At 53.3% G+C, this 20,785-nt stretch overlaps 1 protein-coding gene across 2 annotated transcripts in view; it reads right to left on the bottom strand.

Moving 5' to 3' along the window:
* The window catches only part of MCIDAS (multiciliate differentiation and DNA synthesis associated cell cycle protein), a 33,200-nt gene extending 12,975 nt beyond the window's left edge, over window positions 1-20,225 (bottom strand). Inside the window, exons 1-3 of one of the 2 annotated variants that reach the window (XM_085631300.1) lie at window positions 20,030-20,225; window positions 19,519-19,603; window positions 19,231-19,316 (exon numbers count right to left, since the gene is read on the bottom strand). In XM_085631300.1, the coding sequence (XP_085487426.1) occupies window positions 19,231-19,316; window positions 19,519-19,603; window positions 20,030-20,128 (270 nt within the window). In that variant the 5' untranslated portion in view covers window positions 20,129-20,225. Of the gene's footprint in view, window positions 1-3,798; window positions 3,870-19,230; window positions 19,317-19,518; window positions 19,604-20,029 lie in introns of those variants that run through there. The other variant, XM_085631301.1, reaches the window with a different exon arrangement.
* Window positions 20,226-20,785: the final 560 nt, after the last annotated feature.

Raw genomic sequence — 20,785 nt, forward strand, 5'->3', positions numbered from 1 at the left:
CAAAGCTAAATGGAGCGCTGTATAAATGCTACAGTGCAGTCCAACTGAGCCCCAGTACTGATCACACAAACCAGGCACACAATGGAAGGCTGTGTGTACTGCCCATCATACCAGAGACAATAAGCAAAGCTAAATGGAGCGCTGTATAAATGCTACAGTGCAGTCCAACTGAGCCCTAGTACTGATCACACAAACCAGGCACACAGTGGAAGGCTGTGTGTAGTGCCCATCATACCAGAAACAATAAGCAAAGCTGCATGGAGCGCTGTATAAATGCTACAGTGCAGTCCAACTGAGCCCTAGTACTGATCACACAAACCAGGCACACAATGGAAGGCTGTGTGTACTGCCCATCATACCAGAAACAATAAGCAAAGCTAAATGGAGCGCTGTATAAATGCTACAGTGCAGTCCAACTGAGCCCTAGTACTGATCACACAAACCAGGCTCTCAATGGAAGGCTGTGTGTACTGCCCATCATACCAGAAACAATACGCAAAGCTAAATGGAGCGCTGTATAAATGCTACAGTGCAGTCCAACTGAGCCCTAGTACTGATCACACAAACCAGGCTCTCAATGGAAGGCTGTGTGTACTGCCCATCATACCAGAAACAAACAGCAAAGCTAAATGGAGCGCTGTATAAATGCTCCAGTGCAGTCCAACTGAGCCCTAGTACTGATCACACAAACCAGGCTCTCAATGGAAGGCTGTGTGTACTGCCCATCATACCAGAAACAATAAGCAAAGCTAAATGGAGCGCTGTATAAATAATAAAATCCAATACAGTTTATCCCTAATTCTGACCACCCACACCAGGCAGAAGAAATAAGGATAAATGCACCCAGGACAACCATCCAAGCAAGGCACGGGATGGAAGACAGCATTTACCCATCTGGGGACAAGATGTAAGGATTCATGCAAACCATACACAGGATGTAAAGCTACATGCACGCCCAGTACAAAACCAAATTAGAGATAAGATGTGGGGATGAATGTAACCACTGTTCTGGTTAGTTACATTCTTTATTGCGTGATTAATAAAAATCATTGCAAGCAAAACACTTCACAATCATGTAATATATAAAAACGGCGGAACTCAATATATCAAATATTATTAATGATTGGACCAATGCATTCATAAATATCCCATAAAACAAAACATAAACCAGATCAAACAATAAAACAGATTCCAAAGAGAAACGAATTAATTTTTTTAAATGTCAATGATTATTAAAGCAAGATATTGCACATATTTCATATTAACGTGCCAACATGCATACATGGTTAATCCATAGCTCAATAACAATGATAAAGTGCATCAATTATGTCAGACCCAGGGTTATTTTTTTTTAAAAGATTCCACAAATACTATAACAAGATATAGCACCTAATTTTTTTAAGTGCCAACGTGTCATGATTCCAGGACACTAGTAAAGTGCAACAAGTATATCCGTCCCGAATTAGGTATAGTAGGTTCAATTTGTACTACTAGGTGTCTGACCGAATTTAGTACATCTCCCTGTACTGACCACTAAATCACGCAGATGTAAAGCTGCATGTGTCCACGGTGGCACTCATCCAAACTAGGGACAAGGTACAAGATTGCGGCTACCATCTATGCCAGAAAAAAGAAGCAAAGCTGCAAGTAAGCCCAGTACTGCCCACCCAAACAAGACGCAAGCTATAATGATGCATGAAACCCTAGCATGGACTACCCAAAGCGTACACCCAATGATACTGACCACCCAAAATAGGTGCAGGACTTATGAATGTTGTACCTACAGCAGTGAGCACTCACACAAGGCAGAAGATGTAAGGAGTCGTATACCCCCAGCACTGACAACCCAAACCAAGCACAGTAGGCAATGCTACATGTACCATCAGTAATGACCACCAAAGCCATGCACATGATATAAGAATGCATGAGCGGTATTACTGAAAACCCAAGCCAAGTACATGCGGTAAGGAGGCATGAGCCCCCAGTACTGACTGCTCCAGCCAAGCACACTGTACAGAGCTGCAGGAAACACTTCTGACCCCCCAAACTCGGGTGCAGTTCACTGAGCTGCATGTACCTTCAGTAGTGGCCAACCAAACACTGGTGTAGTCTGTAGAGCAGCATGTACCACCCAGGACCCACCACCCACATCAGGCACAACATTTAAAGATGTACGCCCCCCAGTACTGACACCTCAAATCAAGCTCAGTATGCAGAGCGCCAATCAGTCCCAGTACTAGCCACCTAAACCGGTCACAGGATGTTACTCTGCGAGTACCCCGCTGCCAGCGCTGATTGACCATTCTAATTACAGTCTGCAGAGCTACCCCAACATTACAGACACAAAGCAAACAAAGCAAACAACAGATACAGAGGTGGATATTCCTGCCAATGCTAACCACCCAAAGCAAGCACCTGGTGCAGAACACCAAGTAACCCCTACTACTGGCCAACACACACCACAGACCACCCAAAGCAAGTACAGAATGTACAGATGGATATACCACCCCCGAGGACTGACCACCCAATGCAAGCACCTGATGCAGAACACCAAGTAACCACTACTACTGGCCAACACACACCACAGACCACCCAAAGCAAGTACAGAATGTACAGATGGACATACCACCCCCGAGGACTGACCACCCAAGGCAAGCACCTGGTGCAGAACACCAAGTAACACCTACTACTGGCCAACACACACTAGAGACCACGCAAAGCAAGTACAGAATGTACAGATGGACATACCACCCCTGGAGACTTACCACCCAAGGCAAGCACCTGGTGCAGAACACCAAGTAACCCCTACTACTGGCCAACACACACTAGAGACCACGCAAAGCAAGTACAGAATGTACAGATGGATGTACCACCCTGATGACTGACCACCCAAGGCAAGCACCTGGTGCAGAACACCAATTAACCCCTACTACTGGCCAACAAACACTAGAGACCACCCAAAGCAAGTACAGAATGTACAGATGGACGTACCACCTCAGGAGACTTCCCATCCAAAGCAAGCACCTGATGCCGAACACCAATTAACCCTACGACTGACCAGCACACACTTTGGACCACCCAAAGCAAGTACAGAATGTACAGATGGACATTCCACCTCAGAGGACTAGCCACCCAAGGCAAGCACGGAATGCAGAGATGAGCATTTGATCCAAGTTTTGACCACCCAAAGGAAGCACACAATACAGAGATATGCATGTACCAGCCAAGCACGGATCGCTCAAACCAAGCACAGGATTCAGATATGCATATACCACCCCAGAAGTGACCACCCATTGGAAGCACAGGATGCAGGGAGACAGGCATGTACCACCCTAGTACTGAGCACCCAAAGGAAGCACAAGATGCAGAGATGCATGTACCAGCCAAGCACTGGTGGCTTAAAGCAAACACAGGATATATATATATACCACGCCAGAAGTGACCACCCATTGTAAGCACAGGATGAACAGGGAGCGTGGTGGCCACTCACACTTAGATACAGGATGCCGGGCTACCTGTAAACCAAAACTGACTACTCGAGCAGAGACTGCATAGCTGCATATAACCTGAGAGAGAGAGCTGCGTGCACCTCTTCTGCAACGAAGCACGCAGTATGCAGGACTGTACTTGCCCCCTGTAGGGCCCCACCACAAGCAGCCATGCAGAATCTCTGAGGGCAAAGCGTGGAAGTGTTACAAGAGGAAGTCTGGATGTGGGGTACGGTCGGAGTTCCATGCCCCGGAGGTTGGCGCCCAGGGGCTGCGCATTCAGACTCCTTGCACCAACGCCGGCCCTTACCTGCACCTCGCAGGACCACCATGGGAAGTGGAGCTGGCACGCCTGCACTGCCATCCCAAGAGAGAGCGTGCGACTGGAGCGGCTCGGCTGCTGCCTGCGCAGTCAGTGCTGATAGCTCACCGACCGTGGGGGCGGGGCAGAGGTGTGCTGTCCCACCCACCTCCGCCGTGTGTCCCACCCACCGCTGCCGTGTGCATAGAAGGTGCGTCTCGTGGCTGACAGCTAGGGCACAGTTGCATCGGAGGTTGGCTGGCTCTGCATGCTGGCACAGGAGGATGGGGCCGCACACTGGCATCTGTTCTCTGATGGCATACGGCAATCAGAGCTAGCCAACCACTACCCAGAGGCAGTGCGACGACACGCTCCCGGGTTTCAAACCCGAGCATCATGCCGCCGGTCTCGGTTCTACAGTGCGGATGCGGATGCGAGTTTTCTCCACACCTTGTGACAGAGCGTGCACCTCTGCACTATGCACACAGGCCTTGGCTCTTCTACAGTATGCAGGCGTGCGTCCTCCACACCTTGTGACAGAGCGTGCACCTCTGCACTATGCACACACCTCTCGGCTGTACTACAGTATGCAGGTGTGCTTCCTCCACACCTTGTGACTGAGCGTGCACCTCGGCACTATGCGCACAGGCCTTGGCTCTTCTACAGTATGCAGGCGTGCGTCCTCCACACCTTGTGACAGAGCGTGCACCTCCGTACTATGCACACGCCTCTCGGCTGTACTACAGTAGGCAGGTGTTTGTCCTCCACACCTTGTGACTGAGCGTGCACCTCTGCACTATGCACACAGGTCTCGGCTCTTCTACAGCATGTAGGTGTGCTTCCGCCACACCTTGTGACTGAGCGTGCACCTCTGCACTATGCACACACCTCTCGGCTGCACTACAGTATGCAGGTGTGCCTCCTCCACACCTTGTGACAGAGTGTGCACCTCTGCACTATGCACCCGGGCCTCAGCTCTTCTATAGTATGCAGGTGTGCGTCCTCCACACCTTGTGACTGAGTGTGCACCTCCGTACTATGCACACACCTCTTGGCTGTTCTACAGTATGCAGGTGTGCGTCCTCCACACCTTGTGACAGAGTGTGCACCTCTCCACTATGCACACACCTCTCGGCTGTACTATAGTAGGCAGGTGTGCGTCCTCCACACCTTGTGACTGAGCGTGCACCTTTGCACTATGCACCCGGGCCTCGGCTCTTCTACAGTATGCAGGTGTGCTTCCTCCACACCTTGTGACTGAGTGTGCACCTCCGTACTATGCACACACCTCTTGGCTGTACTACAGTATGCAGGTGTGCGTCCTCCACACCTTGTGACAGAGTGTGCACATCTCCACTATGCACACACCTCTCGGCTGTACTACAGTAGGCAGGTGTGCTTCCTCCACACCTTGTGACAGAGTGTGCACCTCTGCACTATACACACACCTCTCGGCTGTACTACAGTATGCAGGTGCACCTCCTCCACACCTTGTGACAGAGCGTGCACCTCTGCACTATGCACACACCTCTCGGCTGTACTACAGTATGCAGGTGCACCTCCTCCACACCTTGTGACTGAGTGTGCACCTCGGCACTATGTGCACACGCCTCTGCTCTTCTACAGTAGACAAGTGTGTGTCCTCCACACCTTGTGGCAGAGTGTGCATTTCTGCACTATGCACCCGGGCCTCAGCTCTTCTGCCGTATGCAGGTGCGCCTCCTCCACACCTTGTGACAGTGTGCACCTCTGCACTATGCACACACTTCTCGGCTGTACTACAGTATGCAGGTGCGCTTCCTCCACACCTTGTAACAGAGTGTACACCTCTGCACTATGCACACACTTCTCGGCTATATTACAGTATGCAGGTGTGCTTCCTCCACACCTTGTTACAGAGTGTGCACCTCTGCACTATGCACACAGGCCTCGGCTGCACTACAGTAGGCAGGTGCGCTTCCTCCACACCTTGTGACTGAGTGTGCACATCGGCACTATGCGCACACGCCTCTGCTCTTCTACAGTAGACAAGTGTGTGTCCTCCACACCTTGTGGCAGAGTGTGCACCACTGCACTATGCACACACTTCTTGGCTGTACTACAGTATGCAGGTGCGCTTCCTCCACACCTTGTGACAGAGTGTGCACCTCTGCACTATGCACACACTTCTCGGCTGTACTACAGTATGTAGGTGTGCGTCCTCCACACCTTGTGACAGAGTGTGCACCTCTGCACTATGCACACACTTCTCGGCTGTACTACAGTATGCAGGTGCGCGTCCTCCACACCTTGTGACAGAGTGTGCACCTCTGCACTATGCGCACACCTCTCGGCTGTACTACAGTACGCAGGTGTGCTTCCTCCACACCTTGTGACTGAGTGTGCACCTCTGCAGTATGCACACACTTCTCGGCTGTACTACAGTATGCAGGCGTGCTTCCTCCACAACTTGTGACAGAGTGTGCACCTCTGCACTATGCACACAGGCCTCGGCTCTTCTACAGTATGCAGGCGTGCTTCCTCCACAACTTGTGACAGAGTGTGCACCTCTGCACTATGCACACAGGCCTCGGCTCTTCTACAGTATGCAGGTGTGCTTCCTCCACACCTTGTGACTGAGCGTGCACCTCGGCACTATGCGCACACGCCTCGGCTCTTCTATAGTATGCAGGTGCGCTTCCTCCACACCTTGTGACAGAGTGTGCACCTCTGCACTATGCACACACTTCTCGGCTGTACTACAGTATGCAGGTGTGCGTCCTCCACACCTTGTGACAGAGTGTGCAGCTCTGCACTATGCACACACTTCGCGGCTGTACTACAGTATGCAGGTGTGCTTCCTCCACACCTTGTGACAGAGCGTGCACCTATGCACTATGCACACAGACCTCGGCTGTTCTACAGTATGCAGGTGTGCGTCCTCCACACCTTGCGACAGAGCATGCACCTCTGCACTATGCACACAGGCCTCAGCTCTTCTACAGTATGCAGGTGTGCTTCCTCCACACCTTGTGACAGAGCGTGCACAACTGCACTATGCACACACTTCTCGGCTGTACTACAGTATGCAAGTGCGCTTCCTCCACACCTTGTGACAGAGCGTGCACATCTGCACTATGCACACAGGCCTCGGCTGTTCTACAGTATGCAGGTGTGCGTCCTCCACACCTTGTGACAGAGCGTGCACATCTGCACTATGCACCCGGACCTCGGCTCTTCTACAGTAGGCAGGTGTGTGTCCTCCACACATTGTTGCAGAACGTTCACCTCTGCACTATGCACACGAGCTTTGGGGCTTCCACAGTGGAGATGTCCCGAAAGCAGCCCTGGAAATGGATGAATTATTCAGAAACTGACAGTTCATGCATTTAAAAAAAAAAAAAAACTTTTCCACCATGGACAAATGTTAACAGCAAATCTGTTCTGGCTTGTTTACAGATGGATAGCATTTAAGAAAATCTTATGAGGGTAATGCTCCTACTGCAGAGAACAATGTATACCCCAAAAGTTCCAGTGCAGTAACAACACATCGACTCTGATGGTATATGAACTTGCTGAGGGGATTTGTGTGCAATGTGCAGTATGGCCACAGGCTTTACTCATCAAGCATGGAGGATCAATGTGCCACTGCAAAGCACAGCACATACCATGCAGGTCACAGATTGGCCCCAAGGACAAATGTGATAGCAAGTCTGTTCTGGCTTCCTTTTTTATAAAGAGTGTTAGAAAAGGTAGACGGACCGGAAGGGCCGGCCGGGGTCAGGGGGAGAGGTCTCCGGGGAGAGCCGTCTCCAGCGATCGTACAGACAAGTAACTTCCCCCCCCACAGACAGGTATCACACACGGATAAGGTTCAGTGTTCTTTATAAGCACTTATTTAAGATACGGTGGAATGGTACAAGGAGGTCTGGACTCAGGGGTCCCCTCGATTAGAGTCTCGCAAGGTAGGGAAGGGGGTAGCGTGACAGTCTATTTACCAATCAGGTAGTTCGGATGAGATGATGACGAGCTCATAATCCTCGAGCTTGGTGGTTAGGTGGTACGGACCGCGGCAGCGCCAGCAGGTCCCGGTGCGGGTGGTCGATACAACGGGCCGCGGCAGCGCCAGCAGGTCCCCGGAAGATGTACGGTCCGCGGCAGCGCCAGCAGGTCCCGGTGCGGATGGTCGTTACAACGGGCCGCGGCAGCGCCGGCAGGTCCCAGGAAGATGAAGGTTGCAGAAGGCCGCGGCAGCGCCAGCAGGTCCCGGTGAGGATGGTCGTTACAACGGGCCGCGGCAGCGCCAGCAGGTCCCAGGAAGATGAAGGTTGCAGAAGGCCGCGGCAGCGCCAGCAGGCAGGACGATGGTTCACAAGAGCGGCTACGGCAGCGCCAGTAGACCGTCAAGGTTGAGTTCACTCGGTGTCTCTCGACTCCAGGATACAACTGCCTTCCTGCTCCGGAGCTGCCTCAGTTATAGGGCTGGTGCCCTTTGATGTCCGGACCCTCGCACTGGGAGGTCGGAGGGTCCGGGATGAAGGTGTCCAGACACCCAGCAGGGGGTGGAGCCAGGGCCTGGGGGAGCTGGGGGCGATCGGCACCTGGCGGGGGAGAGTCCTTGATACTTCGTTCTCCCATTGACCTGCCAAGTGGTCCGCTCACCTCCTGGGTGGATGGTGGTGCCGGGATGTCGGGGCCGGCCAGGCCCGGGGTTAGGGTCGAGGAGAGGCCATGCGGCCGCGTGGTGCAGGGCCCAAGAGGGCGGCTTGACTCGGCCGGGGAAGCCGGTGGGGCTGGGCCCCGTGATGAGTAGGGGTCCGAGGGCAGAGGGTCCGTCGGGAGACGGAGTACGGGTGCTTGTCGCGGGGATATGCCAGGTGGGCCGGAGTTCGGGCCCTGTCGTGCGGGGGGGGGAGCAAGCCGTCTGTGAGGCCTGTCCAACATGCGTCCCCCCCAGCTGAAGGCGGGGAGAGTCACCCATCTCCTTGGGGACTCTCTTCGTCGAGGCGGAAAAAGCGGGACAGGCCATCCGCGTTGGCGTGGTCTTGGCCTGGTCGGTGCTCCACGGTGAAGTCCATTCCCTGCAGGGAAATGGACCAGCGCAAGAGTTTCGGGTTCTCCCCCCGCATCTGCATCAGCCATTGCAGGGGTCGATGGTCGGTTTGTACCCGGAAGTGGGTACCGAAGAGATAGGGTCGGAGCTTTTTGAGGGCCCACACTACTGCAAATGCCTCCCTCTCGATGGTGCTCCAACGCTGCTCTCGGGCCAGGAGACGTCGACTGATGAAGGCCACCGGCTGGTCATGACCTTCGGGGTTCAACTGAGAGAGGACGGCTCCGATGCCGTGGTCGGAGGCGTCGGTCTGCACCACAAATTCCCGACTGTAATCGGGGGCCTGGAGCACAGGGGCGGTGCACAGGGCGGCCTTCAGCTCCTCGAAGGCCGCTTGACAATCAGGAGTCCAATTGACCCGCTTCGGTTGGTTCTTGGATGTGAGACCCGTGAGGGGCCCCACGATGCTGCCGTAGTCCTTCACGAACCGCCGGTAGTAGCCGGTGAGCCCCAAGAAGGCTCGGACCTCGGTCTGGGTGACGGGGGGCAGCCAGGACTGGATGGCCGCAATCTTAAGTTGTAGTGGGGCCACCAGTCCGCTTCCCACTTGGTGCCCAAGGTAGGTCACAGACCCTTGGCCAATTTGGCACTTGCCGGCCTTAATGGTGAGGCCGGCCTGCTGGAGGGCTTGTAGGACCTCTTGGAGGTGACGGAGGTGGTCGGACCAGTGGCGGCTGTATACAGCGATATCGTCCAGGTAGGCAGCGCTGAATTCTTCGAGCCCCGCCAAGACCTGGTTCACAAGGCGTTGGAACGTGGCGGGGGCATTCTTCATGCCAAAGGGCATGACCTTAAATTGATAGTGGCCATCGGGGGTGGAGAAGGCTGACCGTTCCTGAGCCCTGGGGGTGAGGCCGATCTGCCAGTAGCCCGCCGTTAGGTCGAAGATACTAAGGTAGCGGGCGGCCCCCAGCCGGTCGATCAGCTCGTCTGCTCGGGGGATGGGATGAGCGTCGGTCCGGGTGACAGCGTTCAAGCCCCGGTAGTCGACGCAGAATCTCAGTTCAGGTGCGGTGCCGGGGGCAGCGGCCTTGGGAACTAATACAACCGGACTGGCCCAGGGACTGTCTGAGGGCTCGATGACCCCGATCGTGAGCATCTTGGCCACTTCCTCCTGTATGCAGGCCCGTACCCGATCTGGTACGCGGTAGGCCCGGTGCCGGACAGGGGGACTGTCCCCGGTGTCTACGTCGTGCAAACACCAAGGGGTGACCCCGGGGGTGAGGGAGAACAGGGCAGCGAACTGCAGCAGGAGGTCCCGGCAGTCCTGGCGTTGCTCCGAAGTGAGGGCGTCAGAGAGCCGGACCCCGTCCACGGAGCCGTCCTTCTCCTGAGTCTTCAGGAGATCCGGGAGGGGCTCGGAGTCTTCTTCTGTACCACTGTCCGTAGCCATCAAGAGGCTTAGTTCGGAGCGCACAAAGTGCGGTTTGAGCCGGTTGGTGTGGAGGACCCGAAGGGGGTTCCGGGAGGACCCCATGTCGATGAGGTAAGTGACGGGGCTTTTACGCTCGACCACTTTGAAGGGCCCCGTCCACTTATCTTGCAGGGCACATGGTTCGGTGGGGGACATCACCCATACTTGCTGCCCAGGCTCGAATTCAACGGAGGAGGCATTGTGGTCATACCACCTCTTCATGTCCTCCTGGCTGGCCTCGAGGTTCGCCTTGGCCATCTCCCGGAAGCGCCGGGTCTGGTTTCGTAAGGCCAGGATGTATTTGAAGACGTCTGGAGGGGTCGTTAAGGGGGCCATCTCCCAACCTTCCTTGACTAGGCTGAGGGGCCCTCGCACAGGGTGCCCGTACAGGAGTTCGAAGGGGCTAAAACCGAGGGACTTCTGGGGAACTTCCCGGTAGGCGAAGAGGAGGCACGGGAGCAGTACATCCCACTGGCGACGGAGAGGCTCTTCCAATCCCCCAATCATCCCCTTGAGAGTGCGGTTAAAACGCTCCACTAGTCCGTTCCCTTGGGGGTGATAGGGGGTCGTGAATCTGTAGGTGACCCCGCATTGTTGCCAGAGGGACTTCATGTATTTAGATATGAAATTCGTACCTCGGTCGCTGACGACTTCTCGGGGGAAGCCTACCCGGGAGAAGATCCCCATCAGGGCCCGGCCAACCACCGGAGCTGTCACTGTCCGTAGGGGCACCGCCTCGGGGTAGCGGGTGGCATGGTCCACTAGTACCAAGATGAACCTGTGTCCTTGTGCCGTGCGGGGGTCCAGAGGCCCCACAATGTCTATCCCCACCCTCTCGAACGGGGTGGTGACCACCGGGAAGGGCTGCAGAGGGGCCTTCAGCTTCCGACCACTCTTCCCGCTGGCTTGGCATGTGGGGCAAGATCGGCAGTGGTTCAGGACGTCATTCCTCATTTTCGGCCAGAAAAAGTGGGTCACCAGGCGACTGTACGTTTTGTCCTGGCCCAGGTGTCCAGCCAGGGGGACATCGTGGGCCAGGTGGAGCAGAAAGTCTCGGAAGCGGAGCGGTACCACCAGAACTCGACCGGCCCCCAGCTCGGCGATTCTTTGCTCGCTGTAGAGCAGGTCGTTATCCCAGTAGACCCAGTGGGTTCCGGTGGTGTCCCCGGCGTTTTGGGTACTGGCTTGTTGGCGGAGTCCCTCGAGGGAGGGACAGGTCTTTTGTTCCTGGCGGAACTGTTCTTGGGTGGGCCCCCCTTCTTGACGCCACTGGGCCAGATCCGGAAGGTCCTGGGGTTGCGCGTCTTCCTCGGTAGTCGGGTCCGGGAGGTCGGACTCGCCGTTGTCCTCTACGGGGGCAACCGGGGGCGGAGGTGCTGGCCATTCGGTTTCTTCTGATCGGGGGGCGGCCCGGGCGGCCATGGATCGGGTGGTTATGCAGGCCCAGTCCGGGAGGCCCAGCATCCCCAGGTGCTCTCTTTTCTCGACGGTGGCCCACGGGGAACTCTCGAGGTCATTCCCCAGGAGGCAGTCCACGGGGGCATCGTCCCGGACCGTCACCTTCAGTAGGCCGGAGACCCCTCCCCATTCAAACGGGATGCAGGCCATCTTACACATACTCTCAGAGTTATCTGCCGAGCGGACGGGGCAGAGAATGTTCGGCAGGATCTGCTCGGGCTTCACCAGATGACAGCGGACGGCCGTCACGCTGGCGCCGGTGTCACGCAAGGCCTCGGCTCTCTGTCCATTAATGGTCACCCACTGACCGTATTTTCTGGTGTTGGCGGGTAGGGGAGCCCGCGGAACCATGTCTCTTCCCCCTAAGCACGCCAGGACCATGGCGGCCGGTTCCCCCCCTTGCTGGGCCGGCTCGTACTCTTCGGGTCCCTCCGATGATTGCTCTTCCCCTAGGGCAGCGGCAGCTACCTGGCGGGGCTTGGGTGTTTGGTTTAGCGGGCAGTTCGGGTCATTGGCGTAGTGGCCGAGTCGCTGGCATCGGTGGCACGTGACGTTGGCTCGGTAACCAGGCCGCAACGGGGGGTTGCCCCGGCCGGCCGGAGGCGGGGTGCTGGCCACGGGTGTTGCTGGTAAGGCGTCTCTCCCTCGCCCCTGGCCCCCTCCTCCTCCCCGAGGACGGTGCTGGCCTTGGTTGCTTCTGTTCTGGTCGTGTGGCCCTCTCCGGCCCACTCGGGTGCTTTCCCACCGGTCAGCTTCGGCGGCGAGCTGCCGGGGGTCAGTCAGCTTACTGTCGAGTAGGTGCTGCCTGAGCTCGACGAAACAGTTGTTTGACAGGTGCTCCCATACCATAAGGTTGAAGAGTTGTTCGTAGGTGGTGACCTGACTTCCCTTGATCCAACCCTCGAAGGCCCGGCTGAAATAGTTCACGTATTCTACCCAAGTTGTACCTGGGATCCGGGTGCAATCTCTGAACCTCTGGCGGTACATCTCGGGCGTGAGGCCGTAGCGGGTGAGGAGGGCAGCCTTCATGTGGTCGTAGGACGACATTTGGTGATCGGGGAGCTGCAGCAGGGCATCGCGACCCTCGTTGATAAATCTCCCCCAAAGTCCGGCTCCCCAATCACTCCGGTCGATCCGGTGGGAGGTCATTGCGATCTCATAGGCTTTAAACCACTGTTGTATGTCGTCTTCTCGGACATATTCGCGGACAACATCCTTGGGGATGTGAACTTTTTTCTCACTTGGCCCCGGGGTGTGTGGTCGCTCAGGCACCCCCAGTTCCTTATTCTGTTTGCGCAGTTCTATTTCCGCTAGTCGGCGCTCGTGCTCGAGCGTTATTTTCTTCTCTTCCAGCTCTCTCTGTCTCTGCTTTTCTTCTCGTTCCTCTCGAAGCCGCATATGCTCGAGGTTGAGTTTCTGTTCAGCTAACTTGAGTTCCCCATCCATCTTGAGTCGTGCCATCTCCAACTCGTGTAATCTGACTCTGTCTCTTTCTTGGATCTCCTCTTGCGAGAGGCCCGTTCCCCGCTCCTCGGGAGCCGTGGCGTTCCCTTCTGGTGTGCTGCTGTTTTGGTCTGGTGTGACGCTGCTTTGGTCGGAGGGCCCTGTGACCCCAGTTTCTGTCCATGACTCAAGAGCGCGCTTTAGATCATCCTTGGTACTCAGGCCGGTGGTAGCAATGCCAAGTTCTATGCAAAATTGTCTCAGTTCGCGGTGGTTGTATTCTTCTAATTTCTCCATTTGGAATTTCTCGGTGGAGCTGCTATCTTTGGTCGACATCGTGCTTATGTCGTGGGGTGAGCTACTCTCTGTACGATTGCGCGTTGATTCGGATCGCGCCGCTGGCCACCAATGTTAGAAAAGGTAGACGGACCGGAAGGGCCGGCCGGGGTCAGGGGGAGAGGTCTCCGGGGAGAGCCGTCTCCAGCGATCGTACAGACAAGTAACTTCCCCCCCCACAGACAGGTATCACACACGGATAAGGTTCAGTGTTCTTTATAAGCACTTATTTAAGATACGGTGGAATGGTACAAGGAGGTCTGGACTCAGGGGTCCCCTCGATTAGAGTCTCGCAAGGTAGGGAAGGGGGTAGCGTGACAGTCTATTTACCAATCAGGTAGTTTGGATGAGATGATGACGAGCTCATAATCCTCGAGCTTGGTGGTTAGGTGGTACGGACCGCGGCAGCGCCAGCAGGTCCCGGTGCGGGTGGTCGATACAACGGGCCGCGGCAGCGCCAGCAGGTCCCCGGAAGATGTACGGTCCGCGGCAGCGCCAGCAGGTCCCGGTGCGGATGGTCGTTACAACGGGCCGCGGCAGCGCCGGCAGGTCCCAGGAAGATGAAGGTTGCAGAAGGCCGCGGCAGCGCCAGCAGGTCCCGGTGAGGATGGTCGTTACAACGGGCCGCGGCAGCGCCAGCAGGTCCCAGGAAGATGAAGGTTGCAGAAGGCCGCGGCAGCGCCAGCAGGCAGGACGATGGTTCACAAGAGCGGCTACGGCAGCGCCAGTAGACCGTCAAGGTTGAGTTCACTCGGTGTCTCTCGACTCCAGGATACAACTGCCTTCCTGCTCCGGAGCTGCCTCAGTTATAGGGCTGGTGCCCTTTGATGTCCGGACCCTCGCACTGGGAGGTCGGAGGGTCCGGGATGAAGGTGTCCAGACACCCAGCAGGGGGTGGAGCCAGGGCCTGGGGGAGCTGGGGGCGATCGGCACCTGGCGGGGGAGAGTCCTTGATACTTCGTTCTCCCATTGACCTGCCAAGTGGTCCGCTCACCTCCTGGGTGGATGGTGGTGCCGGGATGTCGGGGCCGGCCAGGCCCGGGGTTAGGGTCGAGGAGAGGCCATGCGGCCGCGTGGTGCAGGGCCCAAGAGGGCGGCTTGACTCGGCCGGGGAAGCCGGTGGGGCTGAGCCCCGTGATGAGTAGGGGTCCGAGGGCAGAGGGTCCGTCGGGAGACGGAGTACGGGTGCTTGTCGCGGGGATATGCCAGGTGGGCCGGAGTTCGGGCCCTGTCGTGCGGGGGGGGAGCAAGCCGTCTGTGAGGCCTGTCCAACAAAGAGAGTCTGCATTTTAAAATAACTTATGAGGGTAAAGAGATGGTTGCATAGAGTGTTAATATGCCTATTACAAAGGATGGAGAACAACATACAGGTCACCCATGTGATAACTTTATTTTATTACTGATAGCTTAGTGGGTTACTGCTTTGGTTGCTGATAACCTTCTGTTTGTGCAGGGGTGGGCTTCTGATTTCTGTAGAGTTTACAACAGCTGGTAATTGCCAGATGTGCTAAAGTCTGTGGTCGGTGTTAGATTTTAGCACGTCACACCTGGCAGAATTTAATAGAGGAAAAAAGTTTATGAATTATAGTGACCTACGGATTTGGGTGCACTATCTTACAGCATAAGAAGGATGAGTTGAATACCACTGAGGATCTAGCTGTCCTCAGAATATTGAGAATAATTTGATTGACTAATTGGAAAACCAGTTCTTTGGCTTTCTATTGCCGAGTAATCTTACTACCCCGGGGTCTTATTTAAGCACAAGCATGCAGAGGGATTGTGTAAAGCTATTGGGGTGTTGTATAAGCTAGTTGGAACAGTGGTTTGATTTTGCTCCAGGTACCATCATTAGTGGTATGTGGGCAGAACCTATTTGCAACTGTCCCTTATTCCGGCTGTCAAATTTTGCTCTGTGTGTACTTCTGCCAGTTTTTTTAATCTTTAAGTAAGCCCAGTTAAATATGACTAAAGCAGGGATGTTGGACTAAAGCAGGGATGTGTACTGGCGCCTACTCTTTTTAACATCTTCATAGCAGACCTGGAGAAGTGTATATCGGAAGCTCAGACTGATCCCCCAAAGCTAGCACACCGCAAATTAAGCTGTATGCAGTACGCAGACGACATCGTCTTATGCAGCCAGACCCCAATGGGCCTACAGCGTGCCATCACAAGGCTGCACGAATACATCAGAGAGCTTGGTTTGCTCATCAATTCTAAAAAACGAAGGTCATCTGTTTTGCATCTCATTCAGGGAGACAAAAATGTAAATGGCATGTGGCAGGAAACACCATAGAGCAAAGCGCCACATACAAGTATTTAGGAGTAGTGGTAGACTCAAGGTTGTCTTTAAAAGACCATTTATTGTATAGAAAAGCCCAGGCCAACAAATTGCGATTTGCTCTAAATTTATTAAAAATAAAATTGAAATGCCCATCCAACCAACACTTGCTAAAAGTAATCACAGCCAAATTTCTCCCTACCCTTACGTACGCCTCAGAATTATTTAGAGGTCAAGATGCAAATTTCTTGAATCTGCAACAGTTAGAGTTATTTAAATACATTTTCCAGATCCCGAAGTTTGTATCACAAGCACAAGTACGTCTGGAATTTGGGTTACAAAATCAGCGCCCAGCAAGACAAGCAGCAATACTGAAAATGTGCTGGAAATTAAAAGCAGCCCAAGAGGATTCGTTGATGGGGCTTTGTTGGTGCGAAATAATGGACCATACCAAAGGGAATAACGCCTGGAAAACAGCTCTAGAAGAGGCATTGACAGAGCTTAAAATGAAAGAAGCATGGAACACTAATCATACTTTTGCAATTTTTAAAAAAATAGCCAACAATGCGGCAAAACAAACATCCTGGATTACAGATAAAGCCGCGTTAACAAAGAAAAACCACGGCTGGATGGTATTAGCTTCATATGAGAAATGTTCCCCTCAACCATATCTAGTCAATCATATCACAACAGCTACGCAACATACGCTACTCCGAATTCGGATGGGTGCTTTCATTTGCAAGGATCAGGTTCCAGCATGGAAACAAACATGGCCAACATCACTCTGCAGACTATGCGCTCAAGCAGAAGAAACTTTGACTCATTTATTGTGTATTTGTCCTTTGCTGAACAATTTGAGACGTTTTTACATATTATACGCATTTCGTAGACACCAAATCAGATCATGTCGGCCTGCAGTCATGTTTGCATTGAACAGCAACATGCTACAGGTAGCATGCAGGGCCTCCAGATTTTTGCAGAAAGCCAGTTTCTTAATACAGAAAACTGAAAAATAGCATATGGTAACAATATTTTATTAGAATTTGAAGATAATCTTTTTAAACATGTTTGTACAATATGTTCGTGTATTTTTTTCACTGTTTTATAAGTTAGTTGTAAATTGTCGGCACAAAAATTGTAAAGGTTTTAATTAACTATATACAATAAATTTATTACGATTATGAATGTTTGCTGAGTACTGTTACGTATTATGCAAACCAAAGAACATAAACCTATGTTGACCTGTATTTGTGTTGATCATCCATTCACTGACTGTTATGTAAGTGCTCGACCTCCTCTGATTAGTCTGTAAAACAGAACTTTTGCTCGAATTTTTGTAGTGCATTTTGACCCATTGTCCTGAATTTGTACAGTCCCTGTCCAGAATTTGCGCCCACAGCGGGTGGTCACCCTATGTGTAGTGTAAGCTGGGCACGTGATGCAAGCAGAGTGGGAGTTTCGAATGGCTGAGCTGGTTGAGATGAGTACTCCTCGGTGTTTGCCTAGTCACCCTTGGCTGGCAGCACGTCCCTAGGCTGTTCTTACAGTGTGACGCAATGTGCTGCTTCCTACTACCCTCTGCACAGGTGAAGTCAGCAGCACGCCTGCATGGCCGACCGGAGTACGAGTGGCTGAGGTCAGGAGCTTCACATGTGACCCATGTTCAGCCCATCAATGGCCAGTGCACACATGCACCTGTGGGCATGTGCCCCATGCACTGTACCTAGGCACACATTCAAACCCAGACGTGTGGAGTGGCCATGTGTACACATAGCTGCTGCATGCATGCCTACACGTTGCACATACAAAGACGTACCTGCAATGTACTCATACGCATATGAACGAGTGCACCTGCATTTAAACATATGCACACATGCTGCTGAATTACTATCCCGGTGCTGACTTCCCAGTGATGTGACTGAGGAATATGATGGTGCAAAGCAGTGGTGAAAAACGTCTGGATGAGAGGGTCATTCTCAGTGGATCCGTGCCAGGGACCCTGAGAGTGCCAGGGACCCTGGGAGTGCCAGGGTGTGTGGAGCCCAGACCCAGAACACGCTTCTTTACCAACGTTTCACTGTTCGTCGGGTGCGGTGGGGAGTCAGTCCCCAAACACTGTCCTAAAAGATCTGCTTCCTACTTCTGGATCTGTAAACTCTTGCAGAAAAAAACACACCCTAAGAGAGCCGGAGATCACAAGAGGAGACGAAAGCTTGATCCACGTGTGAGGGGAGAGCGCTGAAGGTTCAAAGCAGTCTCGTCCCAGCTCCTGTCACCCCGCGAATGCAGTTCAGTCACCGACAACAGGGGCTGCTCCTCTAATTGTCCTTATTTTTGGTTCAAAATCCCTAATCAATAAAGACCCTTCAAGATTTCGTCGCTGTGCCTTCCCATGCCCGCCCCTTCTTTTCCAGAGGTCCTGAATATTAAAAAGCCTACTACGCCTCCCGTCAGCTGCAGTGCGATGTCAGCGGCCAGGACACACAGGGGTTCTAGGCCTCGGTCTGCCGAGCAGGACTGACCTTTGACATTGCGCGAGCTTATATATCACTTTAGTGATATGCGATGCATGCATTTTGTCGTCCTGCGAACACACGCCCCACCTCTTTTGCATGAAAATCCTGGCGTGCAGACGTCTTTATCAGATGTACATCACACATGCCATGACGATGCTGTGCGTGGGTGTGCGGTCAGAGTGGGTGTCCCTGGCTGCTGGCACTGCTTGTCTATTTTCTATTCTCCCTAGCAGGCCCGGACTGGCCGTAGCGGGCACCGGGCAATCCCCCGGTGCGCCGCACGGGTGGGGGCCGGTTTTGGGTCTCTGGGGGCCGTTTTATTTACAGGACCGTTTTTGCAGCATAGCTGCAAAATCGGCCCTGTAACAAAATCGGCCGAAAACCGGCCCTGGGAAAGAGCTCGGCGGCACCCCCAAGCCCCGGGGGACCGGCCGAGCACTTTGCCAGGGCCGGTTTTGGTTCCCAGTCCGGCCCTGCTCCCTAGACAGAGCTCTCAAATGAACATGTTTACATCTGCGGCATTCTTCCGAGTATCTGTTAACGGCAAAAAGGGTTTAAGACCCAGTATTGCAATTACAATGTTTTTTATAGGGTAGAGACCATAGCCAAGGTGTAATATGCGCCACCCTTTCCCTGGTAGTTTTCAGACCTCATCAAAGTAAAACGCACAGAAGGATACACTTGAAAATCAAAAGGTTTGCTTCAAACACTACATTATATCTCCAATATTGGTTTATGTGTATATGGGACCCATGCACTGCAGGTTTACATAGTGGTCCATTTTAATCACAAGCAAATATCAACCCAGGTGAAATAAACGTCCCCATCCCACGACACCTCATAGACCACGTGTGATCTCGGGCAGGGTCTGTCAGTTGTAGACTATCAGGCGCAGTGTTCTTACCTGCTGCTCAGGGCCATTGTTCGCGGAGTCTTGTTCAATGACGGAAGAACAGTCTTCCAAGTCCTGCCAATCGATGGTGGTAAGAGCTAGAAAAGAAATACGAGCAGCCTGTCAGTAAGCACAAAGCGAAACCCGGAGACCATTCGGGTGACTGACTGCTATACAGTAACACCGCCATGAGGTACTGACGGTCAAGGTTTCGTTTTTACTACTAAAAAACGAGTTAGTGGCGAGGAAGCCGGTTCAACAGAACGCTTCATTTCTATTAGACGCCAACCCTTAACTTACCAGAATCTACCGTGTCAGGACACGGGTCAGTGTAGATTGTCACCGGGCTGCTGACGCCGATAGGGAATATTTTTCTTTGTACATGCTGCAAAAATGAAAATGCACATTTTAAGATGTAAAAATCGAATGCCAGGACCAATAACTTAAAAGAGTGTTTATGGACTATTCTAATGTATGGGCAAATGATATGTGTATAGATTGAGATATCATATATGAGACATTGGTGCAAAACCGTAGATTATGCACGGACAGAGGATCTTAATAAACACACCAATAACGAAGACGTTCACGAAGTCGTGCTCTAGTCGTTCATACTTTGGAAAAAGTGCTCAAAGATGTAAGCGAACCGTGTAGCTCAGTATCACTGTAACGATGAGTCCAAATATTTACTAACACCAGGATTGAGCATGCACAAATGTGTCTTGATGCCGCAGACGTTAAGTGCCCGCGTGATAACAGCCAAATGGGTTTCTGCAGTAAATGCACCGCACAAGAACGCGTGCACTCTTACCTTCCTCTCTGGTTTCACTTGCTTCTTAATGAGCCTGTTGGACAGATCTTGAATTCTGTTAGGGCAGAGCCGGTCGAATGCTTTTCTCCTGTTTTGCATGGCGGTGTTTGCGTATTCACTGTTCCCTCCGGTGATTCGGGCTCATACAGTGACGACGGTGCATCTCCATGATAGTGCATCCCGTCGATCCTTATACACTGACAGCTGTGGCAGTTGTTTACATTCTGGGCCAATCAAAAGGCACGAGCGAAGGTGGGTGACGCCGTCTCCAAGGGAGAGAGCGTCCCTGACGCCGGATTCCAAAAGAACTGCGCGTGCGCGAAGTTGCCCGGCGGATGAGCCCGGGAATCTCAACTGTCAGAATTGGATTTCATGCACGCATGCGCAAATCCAGGGCTCAGGCTGCTGATATAGGAGGAGCTGCAGGAGGAAAGGAGCTTGATACATTCCCCAGAAGCTCTTCACTGCTTATCACGCCCACACCTGTTTAGGGAGGTTGGTAGAATTAGCGAGGAGAGGGTCACGTGTAGGGTAGGAAAAGTCAGTTGGTCAGTGGCCGCCATAAAAGGCGCCCTTCCGACTTACCACCGGCACCGCATCAAAGCCGTAGGAATGGCCTCGGGGAGTGTTAGCAGTCCTGGGCGGGAGCCTTCCAAGCGCTCTTTCCGTTTGCGTTGCCGCCGCCAGCTTTGTATCATGAATTGCTAATGCTATGGGACATACCAGTGCTGCTGCCCCCACCACGCTAGCAACTGC

Source organism: Triturus cristatus, chromosome 2_1 (genome assembly GCF_964204655.1).
Source record: "Triturus cristatus chromosome 2_1, aTriCri1.1, whole genome shotgun sequence".
NCBI classification, from domain to species: Eukaryota; Metazoa; Chordata; class Amphibia; order Caudata; family Salamandridae; genus Triturus; species Triturus cristatus.